Source organism: Orycteropus afer, unplaced genomic scaffold (assembly GCF_000298275.1).
Source record: "Orycteropus afer afer isolate SDZICR_OR568_19922 unplaced genomic scaffold, OryAfe1.0 scaffold00005, whole genome shotgun sequence".
In the NCBI taxonomy this organism is placed as follows: Eukaryota; Metazoa; Chordata; class Mammalia; order Tubulidentata; family Orycteropodidae; genus Orycteropus; species Orycteropus afer.
Genome location: NW_006921592.1, coordinates 20787965 through 20806761, shown reverse-complemented (window position 1 = coordinate 20806761; position 18797 = coordinate 20787965). Strand labels below are relative to the sequence as shown.

At 39.6% G+C, this 18797-nt stretch overlaps 1 protein-coding gene across 1 annotated transcript in view; it reads right to left on the bottom strand.

The window, feature by feature from the left end:
• The window catches only part of NTRK2 (neurotrophic receptor tyrosine kinase 2), a 499612-nt gene that overhangs the window by 372363 nt on the left and 108452 nt on the right, over positions 1 to 18797 (bottom strand). The window contains exon 11 of the mRNA XM_007938966.2: positions 14270 to 14369. Coding sequence (XP_007937157.1) covers positions 14270 to 14369 — 100 coding nt within the window. The remainder of the gene's footprint in view (positions 1 to 14269; positions 14370 to 18797) is intronic.

The following is an 18797-nucleotide window of genomic DNA, read 5'->3' as shown; positions in this document are numbered from 1 at the left end:
GCCATGAGATTATGCTCATGGAATTCATTGGTCTTATTATGTTCCACATCATCCTGAAGCAGCTGGCTTGATAGAACCATGAAAAGACCTTCTAAATACATAATTATGGTGCCAGCTAGGTGGCAACACCTTGCAGGACTGGAGAAATATTCTCTAGGAGGCTGTATATACTCTATACCAGCATCCAATATATGGTGTTAATTCTCCTATAGTCAGAATTCATGGGTCCAAGAATCAAGGGGTGAAAATGGGAGTGGCATCACTCACTATTAACCTAAGTGACTGACTAACAAAAATTTTGCTTCCTGTCCCCACAACCATATGCTCTTCAGATCTAGAGGTCTTAGTTTCATATGGAGGAATGCTCCCACCAGGAGACACAACACTGATTCCATTGAACTGGAGGTTAAGAACTGGCCACTTGGAGATCCTCATGCCTCTGGATCAACACACAAAGAAGAGAGTTATCATATTGACTAGTGTGGTTGATCCTGATTACCAAGGGGAAATCAGATTGGTAATACTTAATAGAGGTAAAGAAGAGTATGTCTGGAATACAGGAGATTCCTTAGGACATCTCTTAGTAGTACAATGCCCTATAACTAATGTTGATGGAAAACTGCAATAACCCAATTCTGACATAACTACTAACGGCCCAGACTCTTCAGGCAAGAAATTATGACCAGCTGAGGTGCTTTCTGAGGAAAAAGGGAATATGGTATGGGTAGTGGAAGAAGGTAGTTCTAAATACCACCTGGTATAGCCCCAGGACTAGTTGCAGAAATGAGAACTGTAATTGTTTTTTTAGTATTTCCTTCTTGTTTTGTTGTACATATATGTGTGTGCATGTATGTATGTATGTATGTATATGTATAGAGAAAAATCAAATATCTGTTTTCTTCCCTCTCTTATTCTATCACAAAAGAAAAAAAAAATCATTGCTGTCAAGTCTATACTGACTCATAGTGATTTCTACAGAAGTAGATTGCCCAATCTTCCTTCTGAGGAGTGGCTGGTGGGTTTGAACTGCCAGCCTTCTGGTTAGCAGTCAAATGCCTTAGGCACTACGCCACCATTTACTGCTCCAGAAACCCAATAGGGGTTGCTATGAGGCAGAATCAACTCATGAAATAATAATAAAATATAAGATGTAAACAAGACTAGTATGTTTTCAGTTTTATGCATGTTAGTTGTACCATGTTAGGCACAAATATGACTTTATTATTGTCTTTATTTAGACATTATGTTGGTTTAAGGAGATGTGTAAGGTGCCAAGTTGACAAGAGGTGGACTACGATGGTTAATGTTATGTGTCAACTCGCCTTGGCCATGACTCTCAGTATTATGTAAGTATCATCCATTTTTTGATCTGACACAAGGGGAGTTTCCCTAGGGGTGTGGCCTGTATCCAATATATATGGATATTTTGGCTCTGTTTCTCAATCTTGCATCTAACTCATCATCCTCTGACCTCTGATTCTTGGGACATGAACCAGAAGCTTGTCATCTGACTTACAAATTTTTGGATTTGCCAGCAGCCTGCTGTCTGACCTGCCACTTTTGGTTTTGTCACTCCCTACAACCACATGAGTCAGAAGAAGCCTCTGGCCTGATGCCTGACCCATGGATTTAGACATGCTAGCCTCCACAATTTGCCCTACTGGGGAAATCCACTGCAAAAGAACTCTTTCAAGTGCTGAAGAGCAAAGACATCTCCTTGAAGACTAAGATGAGCCTAATCCAAGCCTTGGTATTTTCACTCACCTCCTATCCAAGTGAGACCTTGACAATGAATAAGGAAGACTGAAGAAGAGTTTGGTGGGTTTGAACAGTCAGCTGTCTGTTTGGTTAGCAGTCAAATGCCTTAGGCACTATGCCACCAGAGCTCTCCCCACCCTCTCTCTATATATATATACATTCACTGATTTTGCTCCTCTAGAGAATCCAGCCTAAGACAAGAATCTATTTCTTTCTCTCTCTTTCTCTCCTCTTTCCATTACAACTCCCAGAAGATCACAGAAGATTCCAATGTACCTCCACTTTTGCCGATGCCTTGATGAAGACAAAGGTTCCCTGTCATCATCTGTTTAAGTGTTGGTTCAGTCACAGGAAAAGCAAGGCTTTGGTCTATGCTTATAATAATATTGATGACACTCTTGCATAAGGAAAAGTTTAGTTTTCCCTTATTCCTCTCAAGCCCATTATAAAGACATCAAAAACTAAAGTTTACTTTTGATTAAAATAAATCATTTTAGCAGTTGCAATACTCTCCGTGCAAAAGAGAAATACATTAGACCTGGAAGTTTCATGAACTCATGTTTCTAAACCTAAGGTAATAGTCAGGGGGCGGGGGGCGCTTTGCCTCTGCCTTACCCTTTCTGCCATTTTCCTCCCAAAAGAACCTGGTAAAACCCACATGACAAATCAATGAATAAATAAAACAAGTTTCTCAGAAACCTCAACTTAATTTAAACTGGCAAATTATTTAAAGGACAATAAAATTAAGAACAGGCAATACTTCATACATAGAATCTTTCACTTTATTGGCTGAAGGGCTTAAAATAAGCATATGCTTCAGCAATTTTGTACTCCTATTACATGACCATACACTAGAGACACACTGTAAATTGTTTTTCCCCCCTATAAACTCAACTAATAAATTTTGAAGCACTAATACACATTGAAGGAGCTCTGGTAGCATACTGCCTAAGGCACTTGAATGCTAACCAGAAGGCTGGCGGTTCAAACCCACCAGCCACTCCTTGGAAGGAAGATGGGGCAATCTGCTTCTGTAGTGATACTGCCTCGGAAACCCAAGGAGGGGTTGCTATGAGTCGGTCGGACTCAACGGCACATAACATCAACAACAACAACAATATACATTGTATACAGCTGTGCCATTTTTCTGCAGTTCAGACTCAGTCTCAATTGAGAAAAGACTCTCCTATACTCTTTTCCTCAAGGATACATTGTTGGTGGTGCATTGAGTAAGTTCTAATTCAACAAGTAAAACACAAGGAAACATTGCCTGGTCTGGTATCATCTTCACATCACTGGCACACTTGAGTCCATTGTTGCAGCCTCTGTGTATTTTGAATGCCTTCCAACCTAAGAGGTTCATCTTCTAGCACCAAATCAGACAACAGGAAAGCATTTCTTCCTAGTTTGTGTTACTCTGCTGAAACTTGTCCACCATGGCTGAGTGACATAACTTCCAGCATCATACCAACATGCAAGCCATCATGGTATAGCAGACAGAAAGGTGATTGAATGATATGATATTATAAAATATATTTGAAAAATAACTACCTCTTATAGGCATTGAACTAAGCACTCATTTAATTTTATGATCACAAGAGTGATGAGTATTTGCCCCGCATCTGCCCAAAATTATGGTTAGCACTTCAATATAAAAAAAGGAAAAATCCTCACAACTCTATCAATAACAAACATCATGAAAATGCAGAAAAGACTGAAATTGTCAAGGATTTCATTTTACTTAGATCCACAATCAACACCCATGAAAGGAGCGTTCAAGAAATCAAATAATGTATTGCATTGGGCAAATCTGCTGTGAAAGACCTTTTTAAAGTGTTAAAAAGCAAAAATGTCACTTTGAGGACTAACATGGGCCTGACCAAAGCCATGGTACTTTAATCACCTCATATGCATGTGAAAGCTGGACAATGACTAAGGATCAAGGAAGAATTGATACCTTTGATGTATGATGTTTGTGAAGAATATTGGGAACTCTGGTAGCATAGTGCCTAAGGCACTTGACTGCTAACCAGAAGGCTGGTGGTTCAAACCCACCAGCCACTCCTCGGAAGGAAGATGGGGCAATCTCCTTCCATAGTGATACCGCCCCAGAAACCCAAGGAGAGGTCACTATGAGTCAGGTCCGACTCAACGGTACATAACAACAACAAAAGCCAGAAAAATGAACCCATCTGTCTTAGGAGAAATAAAGCTAGAGTGCTCCTTAGGTGTGAGGATAGTGATACTTTGTCTCACTTACTTTGGACATGTTATTAGAAGGGACTAGTCTCTGGAGAAGGACATCATGCTTTGCAAAGGAGAGGGTCAGTGAAAAAGAGGAAGACTGCAACAATGAGCCCAAACATAGCAATGATTGTGAGGACTGCATTGGACTGCATCCAATGCAGTCACTATGAGTTGGAATTGACTCAATGGTGCCTAACAACAATGGTTAGCAGGTGGGAAATCCAGGATTTGAATGCAAGTTTATAAGATTCATAGTCTCCAATATTATATATTCTTATATGTTCCTGAGGATGAAGACTTAAGAGTTAACAGCTTACAAACAAGAAGGGTGTGCATTATTCAAACGGGCTGTATTCCAAAGTGCCACATGACAATTCTGCAGATTTGGGGCTAAATTTATTCCCATAGTCATTCAGTATTTCTTGCACAAAATAAAGTAAAATAAAATCAAAGCATATGTTAAAATGTATGCCAAATTATTATCTGTCTTCTTCATAAATTCTGACTGAGAAGCTTGTCTACCAAACTCAGACACTAGAGATGTCTAAGAGAGAGGACAGAACATAAAATCAGAAAGCACGGTGTTATAGAAGGATAAAACATCACACAGAAAATGAAAACTGAGAGAGGAATATGGGAAGGACAGAAGAGGAAACAGTGGAGTTTCAGATTTTGAAATCCCTGAATAAAGTATGTCATGATCTGTGTGAGGAGGTCAAATTGAATTAATTCACTACAGAATTTGTTGTTGTTCTTGTTAGTTGCCTTAGAGTTGGTTCTGACTCATGGTGACCTCGCATACGCAGAGAACTTCTCTATAGTGTATTCAAAACTGTGACCTTTTGGAAGCAGATCATCAAAATTATCTGTCTTCCAAGCTTCCTCTGGGTGAGTTCAAATCACCAATCTTTTAGCTAGCAGTCAAGTATATAATGTTTGTGCCACCCTGGTATCCCACCACAGTGCTTAATAGAGTCAAAGAAGAGGCAACAATTTGTACTGACTTTTGGGTTAGTATAAAATCTAATTTCTTAAAGAAGCTTTTATCTTTTAGTAAACTAGAGTAGAAAGTCCCTCAATAATACTGCATACTTTTTCACATTACAAAGAAGTTCCCCCTGAATCATAATCAGCTTGTGGGAACATGCAGGGAGAGTAATCAATGAAAAGTTAGAGTTAAGTGCTCTTACAAAACTAAGTGGAGAAAAGATGATGTTTTCCAGTGGCATCACTAGAGTGGATGCAGGGATATGGATAGCATCTCTTGACAATGTCAAAAGGAGTGACAGCAAAATGACCCCAGGGCCTGCAACAGTGGCAGCAGCATTCAGGCCAATATCACTGGAAGAGGGGCCACCAAGGCTGTGACATCACTAGGGTTGGTGTCACCAGTCATCCAATGCAGTAACTCATCACACACACACTCACTCACTCACTCACCCACCAGTTAGGGTGCAGGTACAAAGCTGTAGCATCCTCCCTACTGGGCAGAGAGGGGGTCTCCACCTTGGCCAATGAGAGAGAGGAGAAGCTGTTGGAAGCCTGAGGGGTAAGGCCAGGAGAGATAGGGCTGTGCTATGTGGAGCTCTGGTAGCATAGTGCCTAAGGCACTTGACTGCTAACCAGAAGGCTGGCAGTTCAAACCCACCAGCCACTCCTCAGAAGGAAGATGGGGCAATCTACTTCTGTAGTGATACTGCCTCAAAAACCGAAGGAGGGGTCGCTATGAGTTGAGTCTGACTCTATGGCACATAACAACAAACAACATGTGGTGCTTGGGCCTTCGAAGGGGTGGGGTGGGGCAGGGCTCTGCCCACCAGGGAAGGGTCTCAGGCTGGCCCTGCCCACCCTGGGAAGGGTGTTTGTGTGTGTGTGTGTATGTGTGTGACACCATGAGTTACAACACTGGGTAACACTAACCTCAGTGAGCCATTGCCTCCTTCCTGTCTTGTCCAACATAGTGAATTCTTCAAAGTTCTACACATTTTCAATATGGTATAAAGAAAAAAGCATGTTCCACTCTCATACATACATAATACAAATGTTGGCACTAAAACAAGTGAGAGGCTTTGGAAAGGAGAGCTTCACCTCACAAACATACAGGAAAAGCTTTTTATAACATCTTCACATGACGGGGGAGAAACACTCAGATTAATTTTTTGTCTTGACATATACACACTTTTCAATTTGTTAAATGACTTGGTGACTGAACTAAATGTATTTCAATTGAAAGTCTTTTTCTGAAATTTCTGAAGGTTTGACTGACATGGACAAATTTTGTGCTAAGATACATTTTGACCTCAATTTGAAGCTAGCAGAGGGCAGTAAAAAAGAAGGTTTCTATGAAAACTTATTTCTCTGATGGTATTTCATATGATTTACATTCCTCTATAAGAAGAGAGAGCCAAAAACACCCACTACTTACTTTACAAAAAAGAGTTAAACACTGAAATATCTTCAAGCTTCCTTTTATTAGTGCCAGGTTTTAGAATGTTAAAATAATAATCTCTCTCTCTCTCTCTCTCTGAAAATGTCACACTAAAATTCATTGAAATACCTTTATTCCATATATCTCTAAAAAAGAAAGGACAACCACACCAAAAAATGTTTTTAGAAGAGAAGATTAGTAAAAGGATTAAACAGCTAAGAATTTTTAAAAATTACAGAGTCAAACTAAGTAGAAGAAAATATTTTAAAACTATATTTACTATCTTAGGGCAGGGAAGCCCTTCCCAACTAAGACACAAAACTTAGATGGAAAAAAGTAGACAAATTTGTTCACATGAAAAGGTAAATCTTCATTTTGTGTAAGACCATAAACACGTCAAAAGGCCAGAATAAAATATAAACAACATCTATAACCAATAAAAGGTTAATGTATGTAATTTATAAATAAGTCTATAAATCAACACATAAAAAAATTTCTTCTTCACAGAAGTATAAATGGCCACTAATCCCATGACAAATATGTTTAGCTTTATTAGTAATCAAACATCTTTTTAACCCAAATCAGTATAAAATATAAAAATTGATAAAATCCAGCATGGGTGAGAAAGTCAACAAATGGGTACCCTCATACTGTTGGCAGTGGTGTTAACTGGCAAAGCATTTGTAGAAGGCAATTTGGCAGGATCTCTCAAGACTGAAAATACGTACATCTTTTCTCTCAGCAATCCATTTCCAAGTATCCATCTTTACATAGAAGGTATTATTCAAAATAATTTTCTGAAAACTTGGCAACAACTCAAATGTCCATTCAAAGAGGAAACATTCACTGTATCATAATCCATCAATAATAATAGTTAATATTTATATTGTTGTTGTTGTTGTTATGTGCCATCGAGTCAGCCCTGACTCATAGCGACCCCTCCTTGGGTTTCCGAGGCAGTATCACTACAGAAGTGGGATTGCCCAATATAGCAATTACTAAATGCCAGAAACTTTTCCAAGTGTTTCACATATATATGGTTCACATTTGCAGTTTGTCTGAGTAACAACCCTACAAGGTAGGTACTGTCATTGCCCCATTACAGATGATAATACTGAGTCAAGAGAGGAAAAATCTCCTCCATGATGCCCAGCTTGTAAAGGGCATAGCCTGGTGCCAGGCCACTCTAAAATACTATTAAATAAAATGCAGTAGATAACTAGCTATTGACACAGAAAGATTGACAAGGCAAATTATTACCTTTAAAAACATGCAGAACAAGACTGGTGCTATATATAGATTGAATTATGTCCTCCAAAGAGAAACTTGAAAGTCCCAACTAACCCCTATACCTGTGGATGTAATCCTGTTTGGAAATAGGAGGTTTTCCTTTGTTACATTAATGAGGTCCTATCAGAGTAGAGGTTGGGCAATCCTACTTCCATAGTGATACTGCCTCGGAAACCCAAGGAGGGGTCGCTATGAGTCGGGGCCGACTCAACGGCAAATAACAACAACAACAACATCAGAGTAGAGTGGGTCCTAACCCTGATCCCTTCTGAGTCACAAAAAGAGCAGAATAGACATAGAGACACACATGGAGGGTAGGTACAGGGGACAGGCACCATGTGATAAACAGGCTATAAGCCAAAGAATGCCCAATGGATGCCCCAGTACTAACAAGGAAGGACCCTCCATTATAGTCAATGCCCTGGTTTGGACCTGTAGCCTCTAAAAATGTGAGACAATAAATTTCTGTTCTTAAAGCCACCTACTTCGGTATTTTTTTATTCTGGCAGCATTAAGAAAGACAATTGGTATTACAACTCCTTTTTAGAACCAGAAACAAAGCTGTGTATTTGATTATCTACATAATAAATAAAGCTATATATTTTATTATGTGCATAATATATACATCCCAGGTGGTTTCAGATGATCTTCAGGAGTGGAAATGGCAGTGGGAACAGAGAGTGAAGGGAAATTTCTACATTTAATTTCATAGATCTCTAACTTTGAAATTTTGAAAACAAGAATGCATTCGAGTATTGTGCTATTTTTCTTCATTCAAAAAAAGGCATATGGAAAAGAGTTTGTCCATACAGATGTTGCTACAAATGTGTTTCTGGCTTTCAGTTGCATTTTTTCCTTTTTTAAAAGTTGATCCAAATATCTGTTAAACTTTCCAAAATTGTTTTTAGCTCGTACAAAAAGGCTTTACCTTTCAGCCTCCTTAACTTTGGCCCCACTATGTTTATGGTCCTTTTTAAATAACCAAATTTTTAGTTGCTGTTGAAGGATATTTAGAAGACTGTTTAAAAGAAGAGAAATAAACTGTGGACCTCAATTATGGAGTTAACAAACCCTGTGTCTGCTTCCTTAGGCCATATAGTTGTTCTGTCAGTTACTAATAGGCAATATCTAAAGCTCAAATACCAGGATCATTGCATATAGGAAGGTTTTTGTGCATGGATACTAGGCCACCAAGGAAATCTGGCTCTTGGAGGCCACCAATGCTGAATGAGAGAAAAAGCTTCTTCTAGTTTATTCTCCAGGGATTTCTTAGGGTCACTTAGATTTTATTCTAAAAGGTCAAAGACTGCATCAGTGCTTAGGGAATAAATATCATCTGTGGACTTACATCAGGGAATGCAAGTAACACATAGCTGATAGCAGAAATGATTTTTCACCATCACGATTAATGCCAAGCCCCCTCTTTCCTTCTGGCTCCTTCATATTTTTTCCATCCCTGTACACCATGCATGCCATCAGGCAAGTCTCCCAATGTGGAGCATTCTTTGAAGACTTGGCAGCAGCCCTAGTGGCCCTAGATGCTTCTATTTCCCCTCATATGTACTTCTCCATCTTCAATGAAGAAAGAGAGCCAGGAAGCAATGTGAGAGCTAAACACAAGGCTTGGTTGCAACACAAGTGTGAACATTCAAAAGCCTGGTATGCCTATTCCTTTGGCAATGAAGTTGCTCTGGAAAATTCTTTGAGCTCATGTCGATGAAAGCCCTATTTCAGTGAAAATTAAAATTAAAATAAGTAACAGGCAGATCTTAGAAGAAGAAAGATCAAATTATGCATTTAAGTATAGGGTTATTGATGCATAGACTTGTTATACATTTTTTGCATCCATATTAATGAGTCGGAATTGACTCGATGGCAGTGGGTATATAAAGCACACTTAAGAATAATCTCTAAACAGCTGGCCAAGTACTATCACAGCAGCTTTATTCAGGGCTTTTGCAATTATGGTAACTCACTGTTCAACCAAACACCAATGTTGTTGTTGTTGTTGTGTGCCGTCGAGTCGGCCCCGACTCATAGCGACCCCTCCTTGGGTTTCCGAGGCAGTATCACTACGGAAGTAGGATTGCCCAACCTTCCTTCCGAGGAGTGGCTGGTGGGTTTGAACCGCCAGCCGTCTGGTTAGCAGGCAAGTGTCTTAGCCAAACACCAACAGGAAGGTGTAAAGGCATAGAAATGAATGTGGAAAAATGGACTGAGATAAATTCTGCCTCTTGACGTATTTGCTGAAATAGGGCTGGAACACTAGCAACAAGAAGCTTAAAATATATCAATTAAATTTAACAAGTTGCCATCAAATTGACTCTGACTCATACTGCCCCAGGTCATGTTGACCCCATATGTGTCAGGATAAAACTGGTTTTCAGTGGCTGGTTTCTCAGAAGTAGAGCTCAAGGCCTTTCTTCCACGTCACCTTTGGGTGAACTTGAACCATCAAACTTTTGGTTAGCAGCTGAGTATTTTAGCCATTTGCACCACCCAGGAGCTTCAAAAAAAAAGCATCAATAGGTATTGAAAAATAAATCTGAGGCTAACACCTAGAAGTACACTATTATCTAGCATATCTGTTTGCTTCGGCACTAAAGACACATATTCTGAGGCCATACATGTCCTAGATGCCCTAAGATAAGACCTGAACAAACTGACCTATCATCTGAAATAATTGAGAAAAAGTAGGGGAGAGGTGCATAGGTGCATTTAGAAACATGGAAAAGTCATAGGGTCTCTCTTTAACATTCACGTATTAGCTGTCCTCCAAATACTGTTTTCAAATTAACAACATAAAGCGAATGAAGTTGCAAATTCTCTCTGGTCATTCATCAGTTGATTAGTATTTACTGAGTACCAACTCTGGGCTAGTCACTGGGAGAGTAATGATGAGCAAACAAAAATGAATGCTATCTTCCTAAAGATCACTGTCTGTTCTACCAAGCCTGGATTGCACCATCAGCTTTCTGTTTTCAAAGAATCAACAGAACAGAGAAAAAACCTTTATAAAGCTAATGATCATAAAGACCCATCTGCAATGAATATAACACAACTCAGTGGCTGAATTCTAAAATTAGGTTTAACTCACTGGTTTGAGATTTAGAGATTATCTTCCCCTAGAAGCAATGCCACAAATAATGTTTGGGTTTTCAGGTCAATCTACAAAGCTTGAGTTGCCCTGCACTTAACTTTAGTGTGATTTTAAGAGGTTTCTGGTTGGTTTGTGTTACTCAGGATCCTTCATATCAACAGCATTAAATTGCAGTTTTAATCCCGAGGCTGCTCTCAAGGATTGAAACAGTTGACACTGAACACTGGACTATGATACAATGTTTTGTTTTTGTTTTGTTTTCACAGTTGTCATTGAGTAGACTCCAACTCATAGTGACCTCATGCATGTCAGGTAGAACTGTGCTCCACAGGGTTTCCAATGTCTGACTTTCTACAAGCCAGTCACCGAGTCTTTTTTCTAAGATATCTTTGGGTACACTCGAACCTCCAACTTTTCAGCTAGCAGCTGAGTTGTTAACCATTTAAACCATCCAGGGACTCTGATGTGCTTCTACCATTGAGCAAAAAGCTATAAGCACGTAAAGGTAGACTAGAGAAGTCTTTCAGTCTTAATTTGTCTCCATGATAAAAAATAAGGATAGAAGTAGACTCTCCTCAAAGATACTTATGAAGGCAAAAGTCTCATTTGGAATAGTTCATTTGCATACCAAACATTGGTCCCTCTCATAATGTCTACAGTTCTGTCCAAGGCTACAGAAATTTCATAGTACTATTACTCGGAACCACCACCAACAAATTTCATAGTTACCTCCAGAAATATGGGAGCTCTGATGGTGTAATGCCGAAGGCATTTGACTGCTCACCAGAAGGCTGGCAGTTCACATCCACCAGTCGCTCCTTGGAAGGAAGGTTGGGCAATCTACTTCCATAATGATACTGCTTCAGAAACCCAAGAAGGGGTCGCTATGAGTTGGATCCGACTCGATAATAGTATTTTCACATATTCTTCCCTTTTTAAGACTTAGGTTCCTCAGCAATAATCCTAGTTCTGATAGCATTTAAAGTACAATAACTTGCATTAATTTTTAAACACCACTTTTTATCCAATTTCATTTGCACTCATTGCAGGAACCTCATCTTAACTTCTAAATCCCCAAAGATTATCAACTCAGCATCTGACTTGTAAATCCATAACCTCAACGCAGACCCATTTTGCTTAAATCATTGCACAGACAGACTTGCAGCTAAAAACAGAAAAATTAGTTATTCTAAATAGTAACATGAGTCTCCGAGACAAAATTTCTTAAAACTATTTTATTTATGTTTAGGAATAAGGGAGAAAAACATTCTATATTATAAAATATAGATACAGTCTGAAGAAAGTCATTTACTGGTTAAGCAAAACCTTTCTTATAACTCATTAAGAACATCCTTGGGCTATACTGAAAAATGTAGGTGTTTTAGTGGTTGTGGTTGTTGTTATGTGCCGTCGAGTCAGACCCAACTCATAGCGACTCCTCCTTGTGTTTCCAAGGCAGTAGATTGCCCCATCTTCCTTCCGAGGAGTGGTTGGTGGGTTTGAACCGCCAGCCTTCTGGTTAGCAGTCAAGTGCCTTAGGCACTATGCTACCAGAATTCCTGTTTCAGTGGTAATCTTATCCAAATAAAGTATTGTTTCAGTCTTAGTTCCAGGAGACTCAACCTGAAATATAATCACCTATGAAACAAACTATCTACCTTGTATTTCCCCCATCTTTGCACTACAGTGAGTATGTTAATATTTACAGATAATTCTTCCAGTTGTTTTCCAAAACTAAGAATTGAGAAAGACTCCCAAATTTTGCTCTAAGCATTCCCAAAACTTTTGCTGAGCTCCCAGAAGGACCTGGACACATTCTCTCCCAGAAGGTATCAGATAAAAAGAGCTCAAATTAAATCACTTAAGAAAACAAAGCTATACTGTTAGGCCCTGGCTTGCTCTGGTAGAATCTATGGTTGGGAATGGCCATTCCAAGTGCCTCTAAGGAAAGAAAGCACCTGATAAAGTTGAGAAAAACAAAATGCCATAGAAGGTAGCTGGCTGTGTAGAAAGCAGTAGCCTAGACCAGACTTGGGTATCAGCTAAACTTCAGGACCCAGAAAAGCCTGTGAAGCAGATGGTGTAATTGATTTGCAATACCCTTACATCTTGTTGTTTTTAGAAAGAGTGAATAACCCTTGTTGATCCCATACAGCAGTGATTCTCAAAGAAGCCTTGGGCAACAGCAGCATCTCTTAGAAACTATTAGAAATGCAAATTCTCAGGCCTACCGAGACCGACTAAACCAGAAATTCAAGGGGTGGGTCCAACAACCTGTTTTAACAAGTCCTCAAGGAGATTTAATGCACAGACAAGTTTGAGAAAAACTATGGTATAATGAATTAAAATCACTGCGCTGTAGTAGTCCCTCTCCCAAGCCTTACTTAAAATTGGAAAATGAAAGAATTTTCCTCTTCTTGAAGAGATGCCAAGGATCAGTAGGCCAAAGCTAGTCAAAAAGAAGTTTGGGAGTATTTAAAGTTCAGTTGGCCACTGCTCCTCCTTGTTCATTTCTGGTTTAGGATCTTGGTCACAGACTCCCACAAAGGGAGAGGAGGAAACAGCAGAAGTAGATCTTATCTACCTCAGAGCCCAATGTTTGCCAGGCAACTGACTGCTACTCAAACATTGCCTTCCAAGTAAACAAGTAACATTCATAATCATTGTAATAGAACACCAGATAAAGATAACCTACCAGGCTTGCACTCCAACACAAATAATAAAACACACTACTAAACCATCTTCACAGCTATCCTCGGCTATTTAAGAAACCACACAAAAAGAACAACTCTTTTAAGTCATTGAAACTCTCAGCTATGTATTTCACAACAGCATCTATACAAGTATTTTTAATCCTCTAAAAGAGATCAATTATCTATTTTGGGACAACACAGTCCTTCATTTTTAATCCAGAAGTGAGAAATTTTCCACATTAAAAAAAAAAAGCCACCCATTTACAAAGCTTCAATGTACTACCAACGACTGGTTGCATTATTCTTCCCAACTCTGTTGTTTAAATGTCAAAAGATGCTGATTTAGAAAAGCAACAGCAGTAACCAGAAGCATGCCATTGAAGATCTGGAAGTCAAGGTTGATCAGAAAGGGCCCTTCCGCACAAAGTATGTGTGTCCCTAGTGATCTCCACCTGCTTTCTGTAAAAAGGGAATGTCAAGCACCATCTGCCCCTATCACTGTTGTCATCTGATACTCAAGAAATCAGGTCTGTGTCTTCTGGGCCAATTGTCCCCATTGGAAAGTGAGCAGTGCTGAGTAATCAACATTATTTTGCTCTGTCTTGATTTACAGTGTGATATCCTTGTTGCTATTTTTTCAGCCTTAAAACCTAGTCGTCGTAAATTTAGCTTCTTCCTTCTTTACTGGTAATTAGCATTAGTCATAAGCCAAAAATGCATCCACATAAGTAAAATAAACATAACCCTTCTTACCTTTCATGCCAAACTTGGAATGTCTTGCTAACTTAAGCAGAAACAGCATTACCAGCAGACAAAATCCCACCACAGATGCAATTACCACCACAGCGTAAACCTAGGGAAAGGAAGAGAGAGGCCTGGTTCATTAGTTTCCTCTTCATACAATGATGATGATGATGATGATGATAACAGTTCACATGTATTGGATGCTTACTATGTACTCTTCTAAGATACATACATATACACTCACACATATAAATTCTTTTAATTCTCAACAACTGTATGATGAACTAACTCTGTAGGTCTTGTTATTCTTATATTATCATTAATTACATTAATATAATTAAGATACTAGAAGTATTATATTCCAGCTATCCCTGGGTGGTGCAAATGGTCACTGTAGTCATCTGCTGATTGGAAGGCTGGAATTTCAATTTTACCCAGCAGTGCCTCAGAAGAAAGAATTGGCGTTTTTTTTATTCCAAAAAGTAGCAATTGGATATCCCATGCAGCACACCTCTATGGGGTTACTATGAGTCAGAATCTACTTGTTTTATTATTCATCCTATTTTACAAATAAGGAAGCACAAGTTAAAGCTTAGAAAGTGGGCATACAACTAATATTTTTGAAAGAAAGAATAAAGCATGAATGGCAAAATATTAGTAATGACTGAAACTAGTGAAGTATACAATGGGGCTCATTGTGCTGTCCTCTCTACTGTGGTGTATCTTTGAAAATTATTCATAATAAAAATATATTTTTAACTATTATTGCTATCAGAAGTCAAGGTGCCCTTGGAGTGATGAGTTGGAATGAAGCCATGTCCAGATGCTGAGGTGAGTTCAGCTTGTGACAGCTCATAGGCTCATAGGGCTGTACCCTCATGGTACGTGCATCTGTACTGTATTTGTATGTCATAGGTCAATAAAAATGTCAAGTTTAGTATGTAATTACATGGACTTATGATACAAGTGGAGAGAGTAGATGCAAATGTATGTGAGTCCGAGATCACAGAGGTACAAGTAGAAACTTGGATCACATTAGTATCATTGCTGACTAAGGCAAAATGCTACATTAAGTTGTTGTTGTTAGTTGCTATCAGGTTGGCCCCTAACTCACGGCAACCCCTTGCACAACAAAAGAAACACTGCCTGGTCCTGTGCCATCTCCATGGTCAGTCACAGCTTGGACTATTGTGACCCCTAGGGATTTCATTGGCTAATTTTCAGATAGTTCAAGACAGATTCAGAAGAGAAATGAGGGATGTCACTGCTGATGTCAAACAGATCTTGGCTGAAAGCAGAGAATACAAGAAAGATGTTTACCTGTCTTTTATTGAGTATACAAACACATTAGACTGTGCAGATCATAACAAATTATGGATAACATTGTGAAGAACAGGAATTCCAGAACACTTAATTGTGCTCATGAGGAACCTGTACATAGACCAAGAGGCAGTGGTTCCACAGAACAAGAGGATACTGCATGGTTTAAAATCAGGAGTGTGGGTCTGGGTTGCATTCTTTCACCATACTCATTTAATCTGTATGCTTAGCAAATAGTCTGATAAGCTAGACTATATGAAGAACAACATGGCATCTGGATTGGAGGAAGACTCATAGATAACCTGCAATATGCAGAGTACAACATTCCTTGCTGAAAGTGAAAAAGATTTGAAGTACTTACTGATGAAGATAAAAGACTACAACCTTCAGTATTAATTGTACTTCAACATAAAGAAAAGAAAAATCCTCACAACAGGACCAATGAGCAGCATCATGACAAAGAGTTAAAGATTAAAGATAAAAGATTAAAGTTGTCGAATATTTCACTTTACTAGGAATCACAATCAACACCCATGGAAGCAGAAGTCAAGAAATGGAAGGATGTACTGCATCAGGCAAATCTGCAGCAAACCACCCTCTTTAAAGTGTTAAAGAGCAAAGGTGTCAATTTCAAAGTCTGAGGTGCACCTTACCCAAGACATGGTATTTTCAGTCACCTCATATGCATGTAAGTAGGAGCTCTGGTGGTGCTGTAGTTAAAGCATTTGGGTGCTAATCAAAAAGTTGGTGGTTAGACTCCTCCAGCTGCTCCACAGGAGAAAGATGAGACAGTCTGCTTCCATACAGATTTACAGCCATGGAAACCCTATGGGGCAGTTCTACTCTATTCTGTAGGGTCAAAATAAGTCAGAGTAGACTTGATGATGGTAGGTCATATGCATGTGCAAGCGGGACAATGAATAAGGAAGATTGAAGAAGAAATCAATGAATTTGAATTATCGTGTTCATAAAGAATAGTGAATAGTGCCAGAAGAACAAAGAAATCTGCCTTGAAAGAAGGACAGCCAGAATGCTCCTTAAAAATGAGGATGGTGAGACTTCGCCACTAGTACTTTGGTCATATTGTGGGGAGAGGCTAGTCCCTGGAGAAGAATATCATACTTGATAAAGCAGATGGTCAGCAAAAAAACGGAAGACTCTCAACGAGATGGATTGACATAATGGCTGCAGCGATGGGTTCAAGCAGAGCAGTGATGGTGAGGATGGCATAGGACCAGGCAGTAGTTTGTTCCATTGTACATGGGGTCCCTGAGTCAGAACTGACTTGACAACACCTAACAACAAGAACAAATTCAAGAAGTAGATTGCCAGGCCTTTCTTCCTAGTCAGTCTAAGTCTGGAAGCTTTTCTGAAACCTACTGAGCATCATAGCAAATGCAAGCCTCCACTGACAGATGGCTGGTAGGTGCATGTGAGGTGCACTGGCCAGGATTGAATCTGTGTCTCCTGCATAGAAGGCAATAATTCTACCTCTGAACCACAAATGCCCACCCCTATGCTGCACTAAACACATATTAACATTTTAGATAGAAGGATGTAAACAGAACTATGTATCTCCTTCCATTCCTGTCTTTCAGCCCAAGGTCCTATTGCCAAAAAAAAGCTTGGTTCTCTAAATCAGTAGTTGCCAACCCCTGGTCTAGACTACAAGTGTGGCTGTGGAGGAAAAGAGACACAGATGGATTTGGAATTTAGATGGAGCCAGAGCTTGCGGGATTATATGGACATGAGATGTGAGGAAATGAACATACTGATTGTTTGAACATGAGATGTGAGGAAATGAAAAGAATCAAGGAAGCCTCCTGGGTTTTGGACCTGAGCTACTGACAGACCAATCCTGCCACAGATCCCTGATCACATGACTCCACTGCTCAAACACTCCCCCTTTGATGGCTTCTCACTGTGCAGTAAATAAACATTTTAGACTGTATTTCAAAGTGTTAAGGAGCTTACCACAACCTACTACTTCAACCTTGCCTTCTACTGCCCTTCACACATCTTACCCTACAACCAAGCACTGATGCCATGTTTCCCAGCCTGCAGGCTCTTGTTTACAAACCCAGAATCCCCATTCCTCTCATTCCTGTATGTCCAAATCCCAGCTATTCTGCACAGGCTGTTTAAAAAGCCACTTGCCCACAAAGACTTCTCTGAGCCTCCCAATTGGAAGGAGAACACCTGTGCCTCTATTTCTAACTCTCTTATTACATTACATTATTCATTTCCTATTTGTATTTTAGGTATTAGTAATCACATCTCAAGGAACTCTGGTGGCACTGTGGTTAAAGCACTGTGCTACTAAAGGAAAGGTCAGCCACCCCACAAGAGAAAGATGAAGCAGTCTGCTTCCACAAAGATTTAGAGCCTAGGAAACTCTACGGGGCAGTTCTACTCTGCCCTGTGGGGTCGATACAAGTTGGAATCAACTAGATGGCAGTGGGTTTCTCATAGTCACATCTCCTCCACCATGGTGGCTTGCGTGTTGCTGTGATGCTGGAAGCTGTGACACTGGTCTTTCCAGCACCAGTCGGGTCACTCATGCTGGCCAAGTTTCAGCAGAGCTTTCAGATTAAGATATACCAGAAAGAAAGGCTTGGTAATCTACTTCACAAATCAGCCAATCAAAACCTTACAGATCCCAACAGGACATTGTTCAATATAGTGCCGAAGATGAACCCCTGACATTGGAAGTCACTGCACAATAGCTGCAGCAAAGGTCTCAAACAGGAAAATGGTGCAGAACTGAGCAATGGTTAGTTATTTTATACAAAGGGTCCCCATGAGTCAGAACCAACTCCACAGCAACTAACAGGTCACATCTCAGGTCTCTTACAGAAGTATAAGCTCCTAAAGGGTGGACCTGAATTTTATTCCTATTTTCATATTCTCTCCTGCCCCTTCTGGAACCTGATGGATCCTTTACATTTAATAGGCATTCCAACTTTTATTTTAAAATTTAAGGAGACAGGTGTGATGGTGTGCAAAACAAGAATAATCATATATGGCCCTGAATGACAAAGCCAGGTTCTTGCTCTTCTAGTGATGATATTTTTTTTTTTTTTTTAGGATTTGGGTGAAGATTTACAGAGCAAATTCACTTTTCATACAGCAGTTCACATACACTTTGTCTCATGTCATTGACCAAAATTTATAATGCAGCAGCTCCCCTCCCACTTCCTCCCCATAGTTACCTCCT